Genomic DNA, 20,516 nt, shown 5'->3' on the forward strand with positions numbered 1-20,516 from the left:
CCAGGATTGGAATTCAGTGGCTTAGCACATATAGTTTTGCTTAAGTTGTTATAATTACTGACATTCACCTATATTTTTATATCTTTATTTCTAATATTTTAGCTGAAGAAATTAAAAAGCTACGGAAACAACTAGAAGAAATCCAAAAAGAAAATGGCCGATATATTGAATTATTGAAAGCAAATGACATATGCTTGTATGATGACCCCACAATCCACTGGAAAGGCAATCTGAAAACCTCAAAGGTGTCTGTTGTTATTCCAAGTGACCAGGTCCAGAAAAACATCATCGTTTATTCCAACGGGAGCCAGCCTGGGGGAAACAGCCAGGGGACAGCTGTTCAGGGAATAACCTTTAATGTTGGTCACGGCTTGCAAAAGCAGACCGCCAATGTGGTGCCAGTGCAGAGGACCTGCAAGCTTGTGACTCCCGTGTCTATTTCTGGAGTTTACCCTTCTGAAAACAAGCCGTGGCATCAGACTACAGTGTCTGCGCTGGCTGCCAACCAGTCTGTTCCCCTTTGTCTTCCCGCTGCCATTTCTGCTCAAAACATTCTCGAACTTTCTACTTCTGAAAGCCAATCAAGTGGGCTGGGTGCCACTGGTGGCTCAGTGGTCACCGTTTCAGTTGGCCCTGACCCTCACCCACATCGTTCCTCGAATACATGCCTAAATGATCAAAATGCTTCAGAAAATAACAATGCACAGGAGAGCCCCAAATCATCAAAGAAAACAGTCACGTGTGTCTCAGGCATCTCCTCCAGTACTTCAGCAGCTGCCCCCGAAGTGCACCATGAAAACAAGTCCAGCCCGGCAATGCAGGGCTCCAGTGCAGATTCGCAAAACACCCTTGTGTCAGTTACCACCACAGTGTGCTCCCAGCCTCCCAGATCTACAGGTGGCTCTTCTCCAGTGAGTGGTAGCAAGACTGTAGACTCACCAAGTACAGCCACAGTGGTGGTGCCAGCCCATGCTGCAGTAGCGAAGAGTACCCTCCCAGTGAGCAGTCTCTCTGCAAACCCTTTGGAGGGTGGTTGGACTCTCTCTTGTTCTCTGCCTTCTTCAAGTGTCAGTGCTTCAGAACTAAAAAACATCAGCAGCCTTACCCGAATCTCTTCAGCCGGAAACACACAGACAACGTGGACTACACTGCATCTGGCCGGAAACACTATTCAGCCTTTAAGCCAGCCACCATCTTCTGCTGCGACTCCAGCACTAAATGAGTGTGGTACCAGCCCTACCCCAAACAACCACAAGCACGTGGCTACAGCTATCACCCTAAATAATTCCCCTCCAACAGATGGGCAGCCAGTTGAGCAAGTAGTGGTGACTTTGCCTTCGTGTCCACCCTTACCTATGCAACCACTAATTGCCCAGCCACAAGTTAAGTCTCAGCCTCCCAAAAATATCCTTCCTTTGAATTCAGCAATGCAAGTGATTCAGATGGCTCAGCCAGTTGGGTCAGGTGTCACTGCAGCTCCAGCTAACCAAAATGTCATCATTCTTCAGCCACCAAGCACAACCCCATGCCCAACAATGATGAGGGCAGAGGTTTCCAACCAAACAGTAGGTCAACAGATTGTCATCATACAGGCGGCTAATCAGAACCCATTGCCACTCCTCTCTGCTCCGCATCCTGGTCCTGTTCGACTGCCTGTCAATGGGGCCAGTGCTATAATAGGGTCTCATAATTCAGTGCAAAATGTGCCAGCCCCACAGACTTTTGGAGGAAAGCATCTTGTCCACATATTACCAAGACCTTCCTCTCTATCCACATCTAACTCAACACAGACTTTTTCTGTTACCATGTCAAACCAACAGCAGCCTCAAACCATTTCTTTAAACGGACAGCTCTTTGCTTTGCAGCCTGTGATGTCCTCATCAGGAACTACAAATCAAAGCCCTATGCAAATTATTCAACCCACCACCAGCGAAGATCCAAATACCAATGTTGCCCTGAATACATTTGGGGCTTTGGCCAGCCTCAATCAAAGCATATCACAGATGGCTGGGCAAAGCTGTGTACAGTTGTCTATTAGCCACTCTGCTAATCCTCAGACTTCTGCAAACAGTCAAACCAGCCCTGCCAACTGCGTTTCACTAACAACAACTGTAGCACCTACCATAACAGTAGATAATTCAGCCACACCATCCACTACTTACAGTCTTGCAACAGCTTCCTCAACAAACACTGTCACTTGTTTGCCCTCTACCATGAAATCAAAAAGACTGAGCAAGAAGCCAGGTGCCAAGAAACACTTAACAGCTAACAAGCCAGCATGTCCCCTGAATTCAGTCAGAGATGTGGGCAAGATAGATGGCCCCAGAATAAACAGCTCAGCAGAGCCATCATGCAGTGATGGACTGCTGGACAGCCTCCCTGTTGGCCTATCGTCTGTTGCTGTGTCCCAGGCAAAGAATGTTAGTATTTCTGCTTCACATTCTTTGGATGTTCTGAATTCTGAATCAGTAACCCCTGACTCTGGTCCCCAATCTAAGTCAACAGAAGACTGTAGCTCACCTTCCCACGAATCTGAAACAAACGAACAACTTGTATTGGCGCCAGCAAAACCCAAAGATTCTACTCCTATTTTACAAGAGACATCTCAGGGTACACCACCGTGTTCTGTAGCGTTGTCCAATGATATGAAATCCTGTACTTCAGCCAACGTGTTGACTCCATCTCCTATCGAATCCCAGAGTTTGGTTTCTCAGGTTTCTGGTCTGTCATCCACTACGAGCACTTCAAGCACTGACTGTATTTCTGAGGTAGAAATTGTGGCAGAACCTTGCCCAGTTCAGCAGGATTCATTGGACACCATGCAGACAGCAGGGTCTTTAAAAGGGCAAGGACTAACTATGTTGCTGTCGGATCTTGCTAAAGAAAAGGACCTTCAGAGGTCATCTCTCTCAGTCCAGATGGAGCATCCTGACTTTTCTCCAGAAAGTTCTAAGATAGGTGATTCTAATGTTGATTTGCCTCCCAAGCAGGAACTGCTACTGATGAGCGATGACAGAGACCCGCCACAGCCCCACTCCTGCCTCCCTGATCAGGAGGTTCTCCATGGGTCTTTGCTCACCAGTAGACAGGCTGACTCTCCTCTGTCAACCAGCTCTGGCAGTAGTCGTAGTTTCTCCGTTGCATCCATGCTTCCTGAAACAGCTCGAGAAGATGTGACGAGCAGTACAACATCTAACACGTGTGATGGCTGCACCTTTGCAGAGCAAACTGACATTGTGGCCCTTGCTGCAAGAGCCATCTTGGACCAGGAGAGCATTGAGAAGGGAAGACTTGGCACACAGGCTGATGTGAAGGAGGTTACTCCAAAGCCTTCTGAAACCTCTTTAGAGGGAGACCAGCCCTTTAAACCACAGATCCACAAGGAGACATGCACGGGACAGGCTGACCCAACACCAAGTGAATTTAACTCTCAGGATTCTGTGGAAGTGACAGTCGATAGGCCTCTTGAAAAACCAAGCTGTTCTCTGGGAATTAAAGGATCAAATGCCCCCATACAGGTGTCAGCCCCTCAGCCACCAAGTCTCACCCATCAGAATAGCATCAGCAGCCATCCTCTGGTCAGTTGCACAGGTCTATCGCAGAGCTCAGATCAAACTTCTAATCCTGTGACGGTTAATATGACTGTTTCATCCAGTTCTTATGGCAGCCAGCCTCCTGTGCCACCTCTGATGACAGAATATCCCCAGGAACAGCTGACCAGCATGACTAGCGCCATACCAAACCCACAGGTTCAAGAACCGCTTTCAAAGCCCAGTCATGAAAGTCGTAAAGATTCTGCAAAGCGCACTGTGCAAGATGATCTTTTACTAAATTCAGCCAAACGTCAGAAGCACTGCCAGCCAGCCCCTCTCAGGCTTGAAAGTATGCCCCTGATGAGCAGGACTCCAGACAACATTCCTGATCAAACCCAAATGATGGCGAGTCAGATCACACCTAACTCTTCAAACTCAGTTGTACCTGTTAGCAACCCAGCACATGGAGATGGCCTTGCACGGTTATTTCCACCTAGTAACAACTTTGTGGCTCCTCCATTGAGGCAGACGGATGTTCAGTGTAATTCTCAGCCTTCGGTTGCTGAGCAACAGCAGCAGCAGCAAACCCAGGCAGGTCAACATCTGCAGGCACTGCAGCAGCATGTACCACCTCAAGGAGTGTCTCATCTTCACACCAACCATCTGTACATCAAGCAGCAGCAGCAAGCAGGGCAGTTAAGAGAGAGGCATCACTTGTATCAGCTGCAGCATCATGTGCCTCATGCAGACAGTGCTGTCCACTCCCAGCCCCATATTGTGCACCAACAGAGAACTCTACAACAGGAAGTTCAGATGCAGAAGAAAAGGAATCTCGTTCAGGGCACTCCTACATCTCAGCTATCCTTACAACCCAAACACCATGGGACTGACCAGTCAAGACCCAAGAGTAGCCAGCCACATCCTCACCATCAACAGATGCAACAACAGCTGCAGCAACACTTTGCAAGTTCCCAGCCAGAGAAGAGCTGTGAAAACCCTTCAACTAACCGGGGCCACCATAGCCATCCCCAGAACCACCTCAATCAGGACGTTCTACACCAGCAACAGGATGTTGGAAGCAGACAGCAGGGTTCTGACCATGTATCTGGGCATAATCCAATGCAGAGGCTTTTACCATCAAGAGGCTTAGAGCAGCAAATGGTGTCCCAACCAAGTATTGTGACTAGGTCTTCAGACATGACCTGCGCTCCACACAGGCCAGAGAGAAACCGAGTCTCCAGTTACTCTGCAGAAGCACTCATTGGAAAGTCATCTTCTACTTCAGACCAGAGAATGGGCATATCGATTCAGGGTTCCAGGGTTTCAGACCAGCTTGAAATGAGAAGTTATCTTGATGTTCCAAGAAATAAGAGCTTGGCACTTCATAATATGCAGGGCCGCATGGATCATACTGTCACCTCAGATATCCGCCTTTCTGATTGCCAGACATTCAAACCAGGTGGAGCCAGCCAACAGCCCCAGAGTAATTTTGAAGTACAATCTTCAAGAAACAATGAGATAGGTAACCCTGTGCCATCACTGCGAAGCATGCAGTCCCAGGCTTTTCGAATTAGTCAAAATACTGGCCCACCACCAATAGACCGACAAAAACGATTATCTTATCCACCAGTTCAGAGCATCCCAACAGGAAATGCTGTCCCACCAAGGGACAGTGAGAATACATGTCACCAAAGTTTCATGCAGAGCCTGCTTGCTCCTCACCTTGGTGATCAGGTCATTGGGAGTCAAAGGTCACTCTCTGAACATCCAAGGAATACACAGTGTGGTCCATCTTCAACAATTGAGTATAATTGTCCCCCAACTCGTGAAAGTGTTCATATCAGGAGAGAGAATGAAAGTCAGAATAGGGAGAGTTGTGACATGTCTTTAGGTGCAATTAACCCCAGGAACAGCACTTTGAATATTCCTTTCTCGAGCTCCTCTTCCTCGGGGGATATTCAAGGTCGAAACACAAGTCCTAATGTTTCTGTACAGAAGTCCAATCCCATGAGGATTACTGACAGCCATGGGGCCAAGGGCCACATGAACCCTCCTGTCACATCCAACATGCATGGGGTTGCAAGGCCAACTTTGCCACACCCATCTGTGTCTCATGGGAATGCTGACCAAGGGCCTCCTGTACGGCAGGCTAACTCTTCAGTTGCCCAGAGATCAAGACATCCCCTGCAGGACAGCAGTGGTTCCAAAATCCGCCAGCCTGAAAGGAATCGTTCTGGAAATCAAAGGCACAGTAATGTCTTTGATCCAAGTCTTCCTCATCTTCCTCTCTCCACTAGTGGCAGTATGATTCTTGGACGGCAGCAACCTGCTGCAGAGAAGAGAGGAAGTATTGTTCGCTTCATGCCTGATAGTCCACAAGTACCTAATGATAATTCAGGCCCTGACCAGCATTCACTGTCACAAAATTTCGGTTTCCCTTTTATTCCTGAGGGTGGCATGAATCCACCAATAAATGCTAATACTTCCTTCATTCCACAGGTCACTCAGCCTAGTGCCACCCGAGCTCCGGCTCTCATCCCAGTAGATCCCCAGAACACTCTGCCTTCCTTCTACCCACCGTACTCCCCTGCTCATCCTACTCTGTCCAATGACATTTCAATCCCTTATTTTTCTAATCAAATGTTCTCCAATCCTAGCACAGAGAAAGTGAACAGTGGAAGTTTAAACAACCGATTTGGGTCAATTTTATCTCCTCCCAGACCTGTTGGCTTTGCTCAGCCAAGTTTCCCTCTTCTCCCTGAGATGCCACCAATGCACGTGGCCAACTCTCATCTATCCAATTTCAATATGACGTCATTGTTTCCGGAAATAGCAGCGGCTCTTCCTGACGGCTCAGCAATGTCACCTTTGCTTACCATAGCAAACTCCTCTGCCTCTGACTCTTCCAAGCAGCCCTCAAACAGACCTGCTCACAACATAAGCCATATTTTAGGTCATGACTGCAGTTCAGCTGTTTAAAGCCAGAGAAACTAACTGTGAAGGTTTGGGTTGAAATGATAACTGTTCTTCTGTACACACATGTGCACTGAGAGAGCTTATGTGGGTGTGTGTCTTTGTATCAGATAACCATTTTTCAGTAGCTTCTGACTACAAGGAAGCCGTGTCAGAGAGGATGCATACACTGGGGTTGTCAAAGCAATCATCTTTCATTCCTGAGTGATGTGCTTTCTTTAATCTTCTAAGTGATTTGCCTTTCCAAGCTTGATTTGTGATCGTTATTCCCTAAGTACTAATCAGCCAGAAGTTGAGATCTTGGCACATGCTGGGTGGTAGGTGGGAGCTGAGATCTTAAACTCAGTTGCTGAGAAGTTATAAAATAGACAGTTGAGATGGCTAAGTTGCAAATCCAAAAGTAAAAGCAACTTGAAAGAAATGGTGATTCATCATAGGTGCTTGCTGATGTCAACACGTAACAGTTCTAAGCCATGGCAAGTAATGAATTGATAATGAGTTGAAATCCCATAAGTAAAAATATCAGACAGATAGAAAATAAATGAAATGTTTGGTCAGCCTTCATTCCAGAGCTTTGATATAGAGACTTCTTTCTTAATTATAATTTTTAATAAACTACCTAAATTTCATGTTCTTCAAAGTAGGGAGCCACATTCTCCTTTAATGTGCCAAGATTCTGTAAAGCAAAAGTCTTCCTTAGACAATGAGCCTTAAAAATATGAAGCTAAGACAAAATACAGAAATGTTTTCCACTTAGTACTTGGGTTTTGCCTTAGGCCAAAGAATAACAGCAGTTGTATTGTGGGTTTTCCTGGTGTCAGTTAGTGACCAGTGCTTCATCAGTTAAGTTGATTTAGTATTCTCTCTTCATTCTATTTATTTGGTCTTCAAATACATTAATTTACAATCACTTAAATGTTAGAACTGCTCAGTAAATGTTGTGTTTAGATGATACATTTGAGCCTTTCAGATACTTCAGAGTAGAGTTTTAAGCTGTCTCAGTCTTTTCATTTGCTGATTATTTATATTAAATATGACATTGTAAATTACATTATTGTCCTTCATAACAGTTATAATAAGAAAATGAATTCATTATTTTTCTTGTAGGTATGAAATGGTGCTTCACAAAAATACCTTCACTGTGTGTGTCTGCTTGTGAGTGAGAGTGGGTGTGGAAATGGCTTTCAGGTTGAGACTGGTCCTCACTGTTGGAGATGTGTGTCATATACGCATGTGTATTTATCATGTTGCACATGGTAAATGGATATAATCTTGTCTCAGTTGGAAATGAGCAAATTGGAAATGACCATAGAACGGCTGTCTGCAAATGGGCAGTTGAGGCTTGCTCTAAAGCACCGGTTCTCAGTTCTCCTAACACTTCACCCTTTAACTCGGTTCCTCATGTTGTGGTGACTCCCAACCATAAAATTAGTTTCCTTGCTATTTAATTTTGCTACTCTTACGAATTGTAATATAAATATGTGATTTTGGGTGGTCTTAGGTGACCCCTGTGAAAGAGTCATTCAACCCCCAAAGGCTGAGAGCCCCTGTTCTAAAGCATAGGAAAACATACTGTAGATTTTTCTTTTTTATTCTTTCAAACATTACATCCCAACTGCAGTTCTCCAGCCCCATCCACCTCCCCTCTTCCCCAGATACAGTCCAGCGTGAAAAGTTACACAGGGCTGGGCACAAACCCTCATGTCCAGCCGCATGAGGTGACCCAATGGAAGGAAAGGGTCCCCGCTGTAGATATTTTTTTAACCCCAACGAATTAGTAATGAATTTTAAACATATACTGAATCTTGAGAAGTTAAAGCTAAGAAGAAATTTGTACTGAATCTGTTTTAAACGTTTAAACTCAGCTTTCAATTGTTGCTACACTCTGTTAAAAACTGAATAGAGGGAGAGGTACACAGAACTGCCCGCCCGTTGGCTGGGTGGAAGCAAGCCCAAGGATCAGCAAGGTTTCAGTTTTGAAGGTTGGTTTGTTTGGTTTTTTGTTTTTGTTTTTGTTTTGTTTGTTTGCTTTCTTTTTATACTAAAAAGGCCACCTGACGCCTGATCAGAGCAGTTACCCCTGAATGCCTTTCTAAAGGCTCAGCGAAAGGATCCTTTATGCCTGGTCACATGTCTTTACCAAACCCCTCTGTTTCTGCTGCCCTTGAAAATCACCCTTCTTGGTGAACTAGGCAAACCTGTGTTTCTTTCCTGCATAGCATTCCCGCGGGGTAGAAGAGAACTTCACAAGTTCATTACTTAATGTGTGAACACCACAGTAGGAAAGCTACTGAGGGAAAGAGAACATTTATCAGTTGCTTTTAGGCAACAAAAATTCATCATTTTCTTTGTACTTGAAAGGTCCAATCTGCCAGCTTCTCTAAGGGCAGTGTTCTGTATAGCCAGTCACCCCCATCCCACCAGCTCTTTTTGGTAGCTGTCTGCTTGTCACATATGTATCCTCACATCATGGTGGCTCTTGAGTTCTGAAGGACAGACTTGCTCAGTTTGAACTAAGGTAGCATGGCGTGGACAGAGTTCAGGTTTAGGTTGTGTTTCTGAGACAGGGATCTTGCCACGTTCTCCAGACTGGCCTAGAATTCCTGGGCATAAGGAGGCCTTCTACCTCAGCCTCCTAGGTTGCTGAGACTAGAGGTGCACTCTTCCACCATGCTGAGAAGCGCCACCTGAGACAGCAGTGTAAGAGTCCTAGAACCTGTTGCCATTTTGGGTTATTCTTGTTTGGCTGGCTGACTGCAGCTCAGCTCTGCCCTGAGAGAGCATCACTGTGCCAGGGCTCTCATGGTGAGAATACTGTACTGTGATGCTGTCTGGCTATCAGCCTTTTGTGACCATCTAGAGAGAGATGTAAAGGTCTGCAGTAATTAGGCTCCTGCTCACATGTGGCTCTGAGGAAAGACACGGTGTATTTGTGTGTTAGATAGCACTTCATACGCGGGCTCAGATGAGAACGAGTTCTCACTGTGCTCCTGCCTGGTTTAAAAGTTTGGGTACCTATCATGACTGCTTCCTAAGTGAGGGTCATTGATTGGATCATTTTGTTCTAACTATTGATCCCATAGAATCAGCCAAAGTGCTCAGTTCCTCTCAGCATTCCACAGGAAGTTTTAAGGAAGTGGAGATTTTTCAGATTTCTCTATGTAACCTTCTTCAATGAGTTTGTTAAATATGTCAATCACAGGTGAAGTAAATCCATTTTAATGTTTTTAATAGACGTTGGGTTTGTACAAGTCTTATATTTCTTCAGATGTTATAGATTTGATTGTACTAGAACAGCTCTGAGATGCCAGATGTCACTTCCTCTCTGAGGGGAGGGCAGGATTTCCACAGAGGTGTGATTTTGGAAGTCCGAGGGATCCGAACTCTGGGTTAAGAGGTAGAGATGTCTGCTGCAGTCACAGGCACAGATCCGAAGTATGTGGAGCTACAATGAAGGCTAGCTGTTTAAAGCACACAGTTGTTTGAGCATTTTTCAGGGCTTCCTTTGCCTTGTAGTATTAACCATCTCAGAGAGAGGCTAAAACTTACACTCCAAAGAAGACGTAGAAGCTTAACTTTCAAACTGTTAAGAAAGGATTGCGTCTGTGCTGCTTCTTGGCCATACTTTTCCCTCACACAGGAACATAGGCTCTTGGGCTCTTTTAGCTGTTCCACATCAAATAGATGGCAGGCAGCCTGGCCATGTCCTGGGATAGAGTTCTCCCCGCGTTAGGATGTGATGGGGCCATCCTGTTAGATCAGTGTGTAGTAGTGAGACCCAGGTTTTACCTCTTGGCAACTCCTATGCCTCTTTCTTAAAGGGCAACAATTCCTCAAAATGCCATTAGTTTAAAGCTTGACTTAAGAGATTTTTGTTTGTGGGAATAACTACATTCCTTGGCTCGGTGGATTTTCCCCCTGTGGTGGAAGGAAAGGTAAAGGTGATGCCAAAATGAAATAGCCTTCAGTTCCTGTTGACGTGAGAGTCACAGCAATCCTGCCATGTGGTTACTGACTACCTGGAGGAAATGAGCCTGTGGCTGATACATATGGAGGGCAACGATTAGCAAATGACCAGAGACACTAGTGTGGACTTGCTCTCTGGTGGTTTTGCAATATGTATATGCAAACTAGCTTCTTTGAGAGATTCCTTTCCAGCTTTGTTTTCCCCAAAGTTCTACCAAAAAGGAAGGTTTTGTGTTTGTTTGTTTACTTTTTTTTTTTTCTTAACTGTGCTCTGTGTTCTGCCCCTGCTGTGCTGAATTCTCCTGTAGTGTTTTTAGTAGCTCCTGTGGGGCTCGCAACACTCAGATGGAGCCAGTCCAGACAGGCTGGGAGACCACACCTAGGACCTGGGACTCAGAGCTTCTGCTTCTGTTGACATGCCTCTGTCCTGGTACTGCACTCCACACGAAACTGTGCCTCTGATCCTGGGACATAATCACCCAGCCAGCCCTGCGTTGCAGCGAAGGAGCTTCAGGGATGGCACATGCCCTGTAGCCAGACACCTCATAGACGACAAGTACAGCTGATGCTTCTCACTCTTGCCTTAGCACCCCTGAGCCACCGTTGACAGTCACTGGCGAGTTGTGTAGCTGAGCCTGTAAACAGAGCTTATGTGACAGGCAGTCCTTCAACGTCCTCATCTCTACATTTGCATACACTCTACCTGGTAATCTTTGCTTTGGGCGCATGTAAATTGTCAGGTGCTTCATAAACACAAGTCAGCCTAGGTTGAGAAGATTGGGCAAGTTCTTCTGGATGAATGTGTAACCTACCACAAGATTCTATGAGACATGGGTAGACCTCTCTTGTAATGTAGCACACTTAAAAGTTAAAACTCTTTGGGCCCAGTTGTGTGTACAGCTGTACGTGCATTATCTACTAGGAAATTAAAGCTCGACCCGTTTAACTTTGTCCTCACGTTTGCTGAGACATCTCTGCCCTCCTGCTCTTGAAGTCTTAAAGTCATTTTCATCTGCAGGGCCTCTGAGCACAGAGCTTGACTATAGTGGTGAATGTGTGGGGTGTTGAACTGTTAGCTTCCAAGAAGGGACCAGACAGTGTGGCTTAAGATGCTGCAGTCGTGTTACTGTGAAGGAAAATTCTTCCACTTTCAGCAGGGTGTGTGGGTGTGCGTGTGTGCTCGCATGTGTGTTCATTTTGGCTTTTTAAAAATGTTGAAAATCGAGGAGAACTTGATTACCTTCACAGATTATTTATAGATACACTGGGCGTGATGCTTACGTAGGCAAGCACCGGGGAACAGGAGTTCAGTGCTCCGGTCATGTAATACCTTGTCTATGCCCCAGCCAGCACTCTGCTGGGCACTGTGTCCTATAACTGTAAATCGCCTGGTTTATAATGCTAACAGAAACTGGTTTGTTTTGTAATGGAATACAAAGAAGATGTATAATAGGACCAGGATTGTCCCGCACTTGTAAATAAGAATGGGCCCTGTTTATTTTGACATCTTTTTACAAATGCATTGTATTAGGATGTGAATATTCCAAAACATGCTCTTGTTTAAAGTTTTGAAATTTTTATTGTTAAATGTAACATTTTAATGGTTGTAATAATTATTTGTATAGACATGAATATAGTATTTTATTTAAGAAAATAAACTTTGCAGTTTTTGCATTGTGAATTCTCTCTCTTCCCGCCCAGTTCTCTTCAAGTCTGCTTGTTTTGCATCTGAAGTAGTATATTGCCATAGTTTCACCTATCTGAAAAAAATCCCATGACACTTTGCCATTGGACTTGTGTTCCTAAGTGTTATTCCTTAAGTAAATCAGTTATGATGGAGAGTAAACTGTTCAAAGAGGCTGCACATCTGTATATTCCTTACAAGAAGTAAACTTAGAATTTCACACATAGAAGGGTAGTCAATGAGGATTCAGTCTGTGTCCTCAACTGTGTTCACAGTGGAAAAGGAGGCGAACGTTTAGGTATGTGAGATAAGGGTTGGTATGGGGCTGGAATGATGCCTTTAGCTGATGAGAGCAGAGAACCCCATGGCAAGTGGCTCACACCGTTTGTGACTCAGCTTCAGGGAAAAGATCTTACAGTCTCTTCTGGCCTCTTCAGGCAGATGCACCCATATCCCCAGCATATACACATGTAATTAAAAGTTAAATCTTTTAAAGAAAGTTGGAAGACCACTAATGGTGACACACACACCTTTAATCCCAGCATGTGGGAGGCAGAAGCAGGCGGATCCCTGAATTTGAGGCTGGCCAGAGCTACACCGTGAGACCCTGTCTTTAAAAGAAGGAAGTTGGGCCGGGCGTGGTGGCGCACGCCTTTAATCCCAGCACTTAGGAGGCAGAGGCAGGCGAATTTCTGAGTTCGAGGCCAGCCTGGTCTACAGAGTGAGTTCCAGGACAGTCAGGGCTACACAGAGAAACCCTGTCTCGAAAAAAATAAATAAATAAAAATGTATATAAAACAACATAAACAGGTTATTTTGTGTAAAACTTACATAAGCTTTATATTTCTTGGCTTTTGTTTTTTGAGGCAGAGTCTCGTTGTACAGCCCTCACTGACCTTGGAACCAGCTCTCCTGCCCAGTCTCAAGTTGTGACCACAAGTATATACCATTATAGCTGGCCAAAATGATATAAAGTGTAAGGCTGAGGTGTAGCTCTGTGGTAAGTGTGCATGTGTGAAGCCAGGGCCCCAAGTTTGATTATCTATGGATGCCTACAAATCAGTGGATTGTTTATAGATGGAGTAAAAACAATACAAAAATGATCAACCCCAAATTCAGCATAAAGAATACTTAGGGGGCTGGAGAGATGGCTCAGTGGTTACGAGCACTGACTGTTCTTCCAGAGGTCCTGAGTTCAATTCTCAGCAACTACATGGTGACTCACAACCATCTGTAATAGGATATGATGCCCTCTTCTGGTGTGTCTGAAGACAGCTACAGTGTACTCACATAAAATAAATAAATCTTAAAAAAAAAGAATACTTAGAAAAAAGCAGCATAGCTTCATAGGAAGAAAAAGTATTTCAAAGGTAAGGTGTTCCCTTGCATTGGACAGCAGACACTCAGCAGTTGGTCTCATTTATGACTGGAGTATTAGGATTCTCTGAGGGGCAGAATTGATTGAGTGGATACAACACACACAAGGAATTTATTTGATTGGCTTACATGAGTCATGCTGGACTCTTGCACAGTGGGCTGTCTGTTGAAAAAGCCAGTAGCTATCCAGTCCAAGTGGCTGTATACCTCAGCAGTCCTGTCTGATGCTAGAAGGCCATTCTTGGAGAACCACTGGTCTTTAGTTTATGTTGGAAGGCAGAAGAGGCTGGCTTCCAGCAACAGCAGAGGCTGGCAGGAGCAGTGGTGGCAATGGGGTAGAGTCACTCACCAGCAAGGGTAAAGGCAGGCAGGAGAAAGGCCACAGCTTTTCCCTAGAACCTCCTTGGGCTTGGGCCCCCACTATAAAGTGTCTTCCACCTGGGGGGAGGGTCTCTCCCTACAGTTAATCATTTTAGGAAATACTCTAGTAGACCTGGCCAAAGGAACATCTCTCAGCTGACTCCAGAGCTCATCAAGTTGACAAGGTTAACCATCACATCTAGTCTTTGTCCTGTGTTGACTTTGTCACCATGACAAGTTCCTGAGAAAATATTTGGAAAGGAGAAAGGGTTTGCTTTGGATTGTGGGTTCCAGGGACCACTCTTAAAATTAGCTGGAGCCTTTGTGTTTCTGGGTCTGTGCATGGCACTGTGTGGTACAGTGCAGCTGCTCACTTCCTGGTGGCCAAGAAGTAGAGAGCAGAGTGACAGGCCAAAGGGGCCAGGGTTCAAGAGGCTGGAGAGATGACTCAACAGTTTAAATCATGTGATACTCTTACAGAGGACCCCAGTATGATTCCCAGCAGCCGTGTTGGGCAGCTCATAATTGGCTCTTACTCTAGTTCCAGGGGCTCTGTGGTAGTTTGAAATGAGATGTCCCCCATCATCTTTGGCATTTAGATGCTTGGTCCCTAGTTGGTGATGCTGTGTGGAGAGGTTTCAGTGGTGTAGTCTTGCTGGAGGAAGTTTGTCACTGGAGCAGGCTTTGAGAGTAAAACGTCTGGCCTACTTCCAGTCCACTCCATTTGCTTCCTACTTGAGGTAAAGGAAGAGAGCTCTCAGCATCCTGTTCCTGCTGCCCTGCCTGCTGCCAGTCTCCCAGCCATGATTGGACTCTGACTCCTCTGGAACCATAAGCCCAAATAAACTGTTCTGTAAGTGGGATCTAAATAACTTTAAAAGTCCCACAGTCTTTACATATTTTCAAATTTCAATCTTTAAAATATCAATCTCTTTTAAAATTCAAAGTCTTTTTACAATTAAAAGTCTCTTAACTGTGGGCTCCACTAAAACAGTTTCTTCCTTCAAGAGGGAAAATATCAGGACACAGACACAATCAAAAGCAAAAATCAATCTCCAACCGTTCAATGTCTGGGATCCAACTCACGATCTTCTGGGCTCCTCCGAGGGCTTGGGTCACTTCTCCAGCCATGCCCTTTGTAGCACACGCGTCATCCTCTACACTCCAGATGCCTGTACTCCACTGCTGCTGCTGCTCTTGGTGGTCATCTCATGGTACTGGCATCTCCAAAACACTGCATGACCCCTTCAGTCCTGGGCCTTCAATTGCAACTGAGGCTGCACCCTCACCAATGGCCTTCCATGGCCTCTCACAGTGCCGAGCCTCAGCTGCTCTGCGTGACCCCTTCATGCCTTCAAAACCAGTACCACCTGGATGACCCTTACATATTACCAAGTCCTGCTGCAGCAGGAGTACAACCTTGGCTATCTCTGGAACACAGCCTCTTTGTGCTTTCAGAAAACACTTCCCAGAAGATGTCACCTCAATGATGTTTTATCACAGTAACAGAAAAGTAACTAAAGGCTGACAAGTTCTGACTTGTGTGGGCACCTGCACACGTGTACACATACATGCTTAATTAAGAATAAAACAAAATGTTTTTTTTTCAAAAGAAAGATAATAACATCCTTCTAAAGATATAACCTACTTTCTCCAATTAAGTCTTGCCTCCAAGATTTTCCATTACCTCCAGATAATTCCATCAATCATGACTTCATCAACTAGCAAACCACCTGATTATCTGGTCAGGATCCTCACATTCCAGTGACTCTCAGTAAATGAATCTATCAGCTCAATACCAAGCCTGCAATAGATGAACAAACATGATATAGGTATGAAGTATCTATATCATAATATATGCTAATATAAAATATAAATCATATATAAATATGTATTTTGTGTTTTTATAGATATGTATTATAACATAAAATACTATATATGTATATATATGTATATGTATATGTATATACACACACAGACATAAAATAAAAACCACAAATGGCACTTAAGTACCCCAGGAAAATCATGCACAGGAACTCAAAGTGCATAATATTTTCATTCTAGCTTCTTAAGAATTGAGATTAAGATGTGATATTCTAGAGCTGCAGAGATGGCTCAGAGCATTTGCTGCTCTTCCAGAGGACCCAGGTTCAATGCCCAGCACCCACCTGGTGGCTCATATACTGTAACTTCAGTCCCAGGGGAGCTGGTGTCCTTTCTGGCTCCTACAGACACCGGCACACGAGTAGTGCATGGAGAAGCCTGCCAGTCACACTGCACGATGGCCCACACAGCTGTGCCTCACCCTCCTGCCTTTCTTTAGGGGGAAAAAAATCTATGGTACTGTTTTGTGTTTGGTGGCTTCAGGCAAGTTACATAACCACCTCTCTGTGTCATAGTTAACTTTTACTGCTTTGTTGTTAACTATTACCTGCCCTGCCTACCTCACAGGTGTTATAGAAGACACAAAATGTATATTTGAAAGGGTTTTACCTCCCTTCCCCCCCCCCCCCCCCCCCGTTGCAAAACAACAGCCAATCTGTAAAACGGCAGCATCTTGTTTCTTCTCCACCTCCCTACACTTGAGACTGACCCTTGGGCCTCCATTTTTGTCTAACTAGCTGAGCCGTGCTACCTTCTACTCTGGCCTTTTCTTCTTCCTGTGAGAAACGAGGAGGAAGGGTCACTCTGCTTCGTAGAAAATCTCAACAGTCGGTTGTTTAAACAGGGTCTGGTTGAATAGGACAGTTGTCCTGCTTTTCTACACAGTCGCATAAGCCACGGATGCTGGGGAATTTAGCTGTTAGCTAAGCTTGTTCTCTGTATGCTGGTCATCAGTGATGTCTCCTTACCTCCCCTAGTCAGCTTCCAATCTGTGTGTCTGCAGAGAGCCTGCATCCAGACTGAGAGGAGGACTTAGGGCTGCAGGGACTTTTCTGGAAATCCATGATTCAGTTAGATTAGATTCTAGATTTTTGATTGATGTTATGGAGTGAACATGCAGATTATGTATATATTACATTCTCTCTCTCTCTCTCTCTCTCTCTCTCTCTCTCTCTTCTCTGTGTGTGTGTGTGTGTGTGTGTGTACAAGAAAATTAGAGGGGCTAGGGTGATGGTTCAGCAGTTAAGAGCACTGGCTGCTCTTCCAGAGGACCCAAGTTCAATTCCCAGCACCCACATGGCATCTCACAGATGTCTGTAACTCCAGTTTTAATGGCTCCATCACCCTCATAGAGACATACATGCGGGAAAAACCAATGCACATGAAATAAAAAATAAATAATAGTTTTTAAAAAAGAAATTGGATAGTATGTCCCTTTGACTCTTGACAACTATTTGAGTCTCTGATTTTTTTTAAAAAGATTTATTTATTTATTTTACATATGTGAGTATACTGTCACTGTCTTCAGACACACCAGAAGAGGGCATCCCATCGCATTACAGATGGCTCTGAGCCACCATGTAGTTGCTGGGAATTGAACTCAGGACCACTGGAGGAGTGGTCAGTGCTCTTAACCGCTAAACCATCTCTCCAGGCCCCCAATCTATTTATTTGTTTTAAGTCAGAAACCCCACTACATTGTTCCTTTGCTTTCTCCCCATTTTCAGTTTTGTTTTTGAAGCAGTAGACTACCAGTGATAACCTGAGAATGTATAGCATGTGCATTTTCATTAAAAAGGAGAGTCTTTCATTCTTCAGCTCTTTGCTAAGTGTAATCACTGCTTTGAAACACACGCAGTCGTCCTTGCGTGAGTCCTGCTGTTCCAGTTTGGAGAGCCCAACCTTTCCAGAACTTTACTTTCATTGGCTGACTCTCCAAATGGCCTCGTAGGTTCATTGTAACCTGGGTTTCTGTAACAACTACTTATCTTCTGAGCGTCATGCTTTCTGTTAATAAGCTCAGATGTTCAGTAGTCATATAGTCCCAGGCTGTGTGTCTTGCGTGTGTAGAAACACACCCAGAGAATGGTTAGATCTTCCCCCATGGTACAATTTGTGCCTGGTCTGACCTGAGTCACACCTTACTGACTGGAAATTCAGGTTTCTGCAGCAGTCCTTCACCTAATGAACAGTGTTTGCACTAAGCATCAGTTTCTCTACGTGGAAAATGGGTAGGGTATCAGGATCTGATTCAGTGATCTGTACTCTCGCGTCAGGGTGCCTAAGGGATGGATGCTGTCTGAATCATCTGTTCTGCTGCCATTTCGGCTCTGGGGTGGAGTCAGGAGTGGAGACATCAGTTCCAGTGCCTAGTTCCAGTAGTGCTGGAGCAAACTCCAGCCGCATATTTGTTCTGTAGCAGGAGAGGACCTGGCAATGGCCAAGGCAAGGAGGCGTGGCTTTTGTTTATTTGATGATGAATTAAGATGCTCCCAACCCAAATATCCCCCTTTCTAAAAGCTTTGCTCGCTGCTGGCACTGAATGTGGGCATTTCGTTTTTCTTATGAAATGATTGATGTCTAATCCACAGCATCTCTTATGTGTTAACATCTCCCTGTTTATTTGAAAAGACAGATGCTTTCTTGTGGGCATGATATTCCAAGCTGGGAGAAGCCAATGGACATCTGCTTGTCTGTTAGTCTGCATATGATATATCATTTTTTATTCTTCTGTAAGAAGTTCTTTTGGAGCCTTGGTTGGCCTAGAACTTGCTGTGTCACTAGGGTGTCTTAGAGTTTCTATTGTTGGGAACCAGGGTGGAAACGCTTTCTTCAGCTCACAGCTCCAGATCGTAAAGTCCATCGCTGGAGAAAGTCAGGACAGGAACTCAAGCAGGAACCTGTAATCTGGAAGCAGGAGCTGATGCAGAGGTCATGAAGGGGCGCTGCTTACAGGCTTGCTTTGCATAGCTTTCTTAGAGAACCCAGGACTGTCTGTCTGCCCAGGGATAGCACCACTCACAATGGGCTGGGCCCTCTTCCATTGATCACTAATTGAGAAAATGCCATACAGCTGCATCTCATGGAGGCATTTCCTCAACGGAGGTGCCTTTTCCTCTGTTGACTCTAGCTTGTGTCAAGTTGACACACAAACCAGCCAGTATACAAGTATAACCTTGAACCCCTTTTCCCAGTGCTGTGGCCTGAACCCCAGTGATTGTTATGCAAATGCTCTACGGCTGAGCTAAAATCTATAACTCTTCAACTTTGAACTTTCTTTCCCATCCTTCAACCTCTCAAATGGGATCATAGTATGTACCCACCCTGCCCATTTTATGCAGTACCGGGGCTCAAACCCAGGGCTCCATGCATACTAAACAAGCACTCTAACACCTGAGCTACATCTCCAGCCCTACATATGGTATTTTAAAATACCACCTGGGGTAGTTGCAGGTCTCTATGCTCAGCTCAGAGGATCCCGAGGGCTTGCCTTTCTTTTCACTTTTGTCTACCTAACAAATTGGACCTGGAGAGATGGCTCAGCAGTTAAGAGCACTGGCTGCTCTTCCAAAGGACCTGGTTTAATCGCTAGCACCCAGGTTCAATTCCCAGCATCCACATAGCAGCTCACAGCTGTCTGTAAGTACAGTTACAGGGGATCCGACACTCTCACACAGACACATAGATAGACATGCAGGCACAACAGCAAACAATTTTCAAAGATCTACCTAACATGTTAAAACCTCAGCACCAACAGTCTGCTCTTCTTCCTTTGGTCCAGCCACTCTTTCCTAACATTTATATAGTGTTCTCACTAAATGGCAGTCTGCAAACTCTCCATTACTGGTCACAACACTACTGTGCACTGCTGTCCAGGAAGTTATGCCATTTTCTTCCCTTGTATGTTACCTCTTCATTTTGTTACCCTGAAAGCAATTGAGTTTCCCTCCGTGTCCAGTCTTCACTTGTGTACTCTCAAGGGCTAATCTTGGTTGTCAACTTGACCGCATCTGGAGAAAACTATGAACTCAAACAGTTGACCATGCTTGTGCTGTCAGAAGACCCACACTTCTGGTGGCAGCCCACAGAAAAGGGCATGGAAGAAGGGAGACTTTGCTTTTTGCTTGCTCACTTCACTCTCACTGGCAAGTTCATCTGTCCTGTTCCTGGGACTTTCCTTCTCTGGTGTTAGAATCCATTTCTTTGGGATTCCAATGTAGACTGAAGACTCTCTAGGGCTATTCCAGGATTCCAGCTCCAGATTTGGGCTGTGGAGACTTCCAGTCTCAAGGACTGAACAACTACCAGATTCTTGGTCTTTCTGTCTTGAGAGAGCCATTGTTGTACCACTTGGATTATAGCCTATAAGCCACCCTCATAGATTTCTCTCTCTCTCTCTCTCTCTCTCTCTCTCTCTCTCTCTCTCACACACACACACACACACACACACACACACACACACTTCTCATATGTGTGCTTGTATTCTATTCAGTTTGCTCCCTTTGAGAACCCTGTCTAATACACGTGCCTTCTTGGAATATCTTAGGCTGAAATCTTACCTGTGTTCCTCCCCATTAGGCAGTCAGCAAAAAAAAGTGCTACTGGCTGAGATTTTATGGATGTAGTTTCAGAACTGGGGAAAAGCCAGGAGGACTATGAGTTGAAGACTAGCCTGGGCTACATCATGGAAGTCATTCATGGAGGGGAAAAAAAGGAAAGGAAAGGAAACCATGACTGTT

The 20,516-nt window shown here is 44.9% G+C and overlaps 1 protein-coding gene across 5 annotated transcripts in view; it reads left to right on the forward strand.

Moving 5' to 3' along the window:
- The window catches only part of Usf3 (upstream transcription factor family member 3), a 54,230-nt gene extending 42,077 nt beyond the window's left edge, over nt 1–12,153 (forward strand). For all 5 annotated transcript variants that reach the window (XM_006521899.1, XM_006521898.1, XM_006521901.1 and 2 more), the window contains one exon: nt 103–12,153. In XM_006521899.1, the coding sequence (XP_006521962.1) occupies nt 103–6,512 (6,410 nt within the window). In that variant the 3' untranslated portion in view covers nt 6,513–12,153. The remainder of the gene's footprint in view (nt 1–102) is intronic.
- Nucleotides 12,154–20,516: the final 8,363 nt, after the last annotated feature.

Source organism: Mus musculus, chromosome 16, assembly GCF_000001635.26.
Source record: "Mus musculus strain C57BL/6J chromosome 16, GRCm38.p6 C57BL/6J".
Classification (NCBI taxonomy): Eukaryota; Metazoa; Chordata; class Mammalia; order Rodentia; family Muridae; genus Mus; species Mus musculus.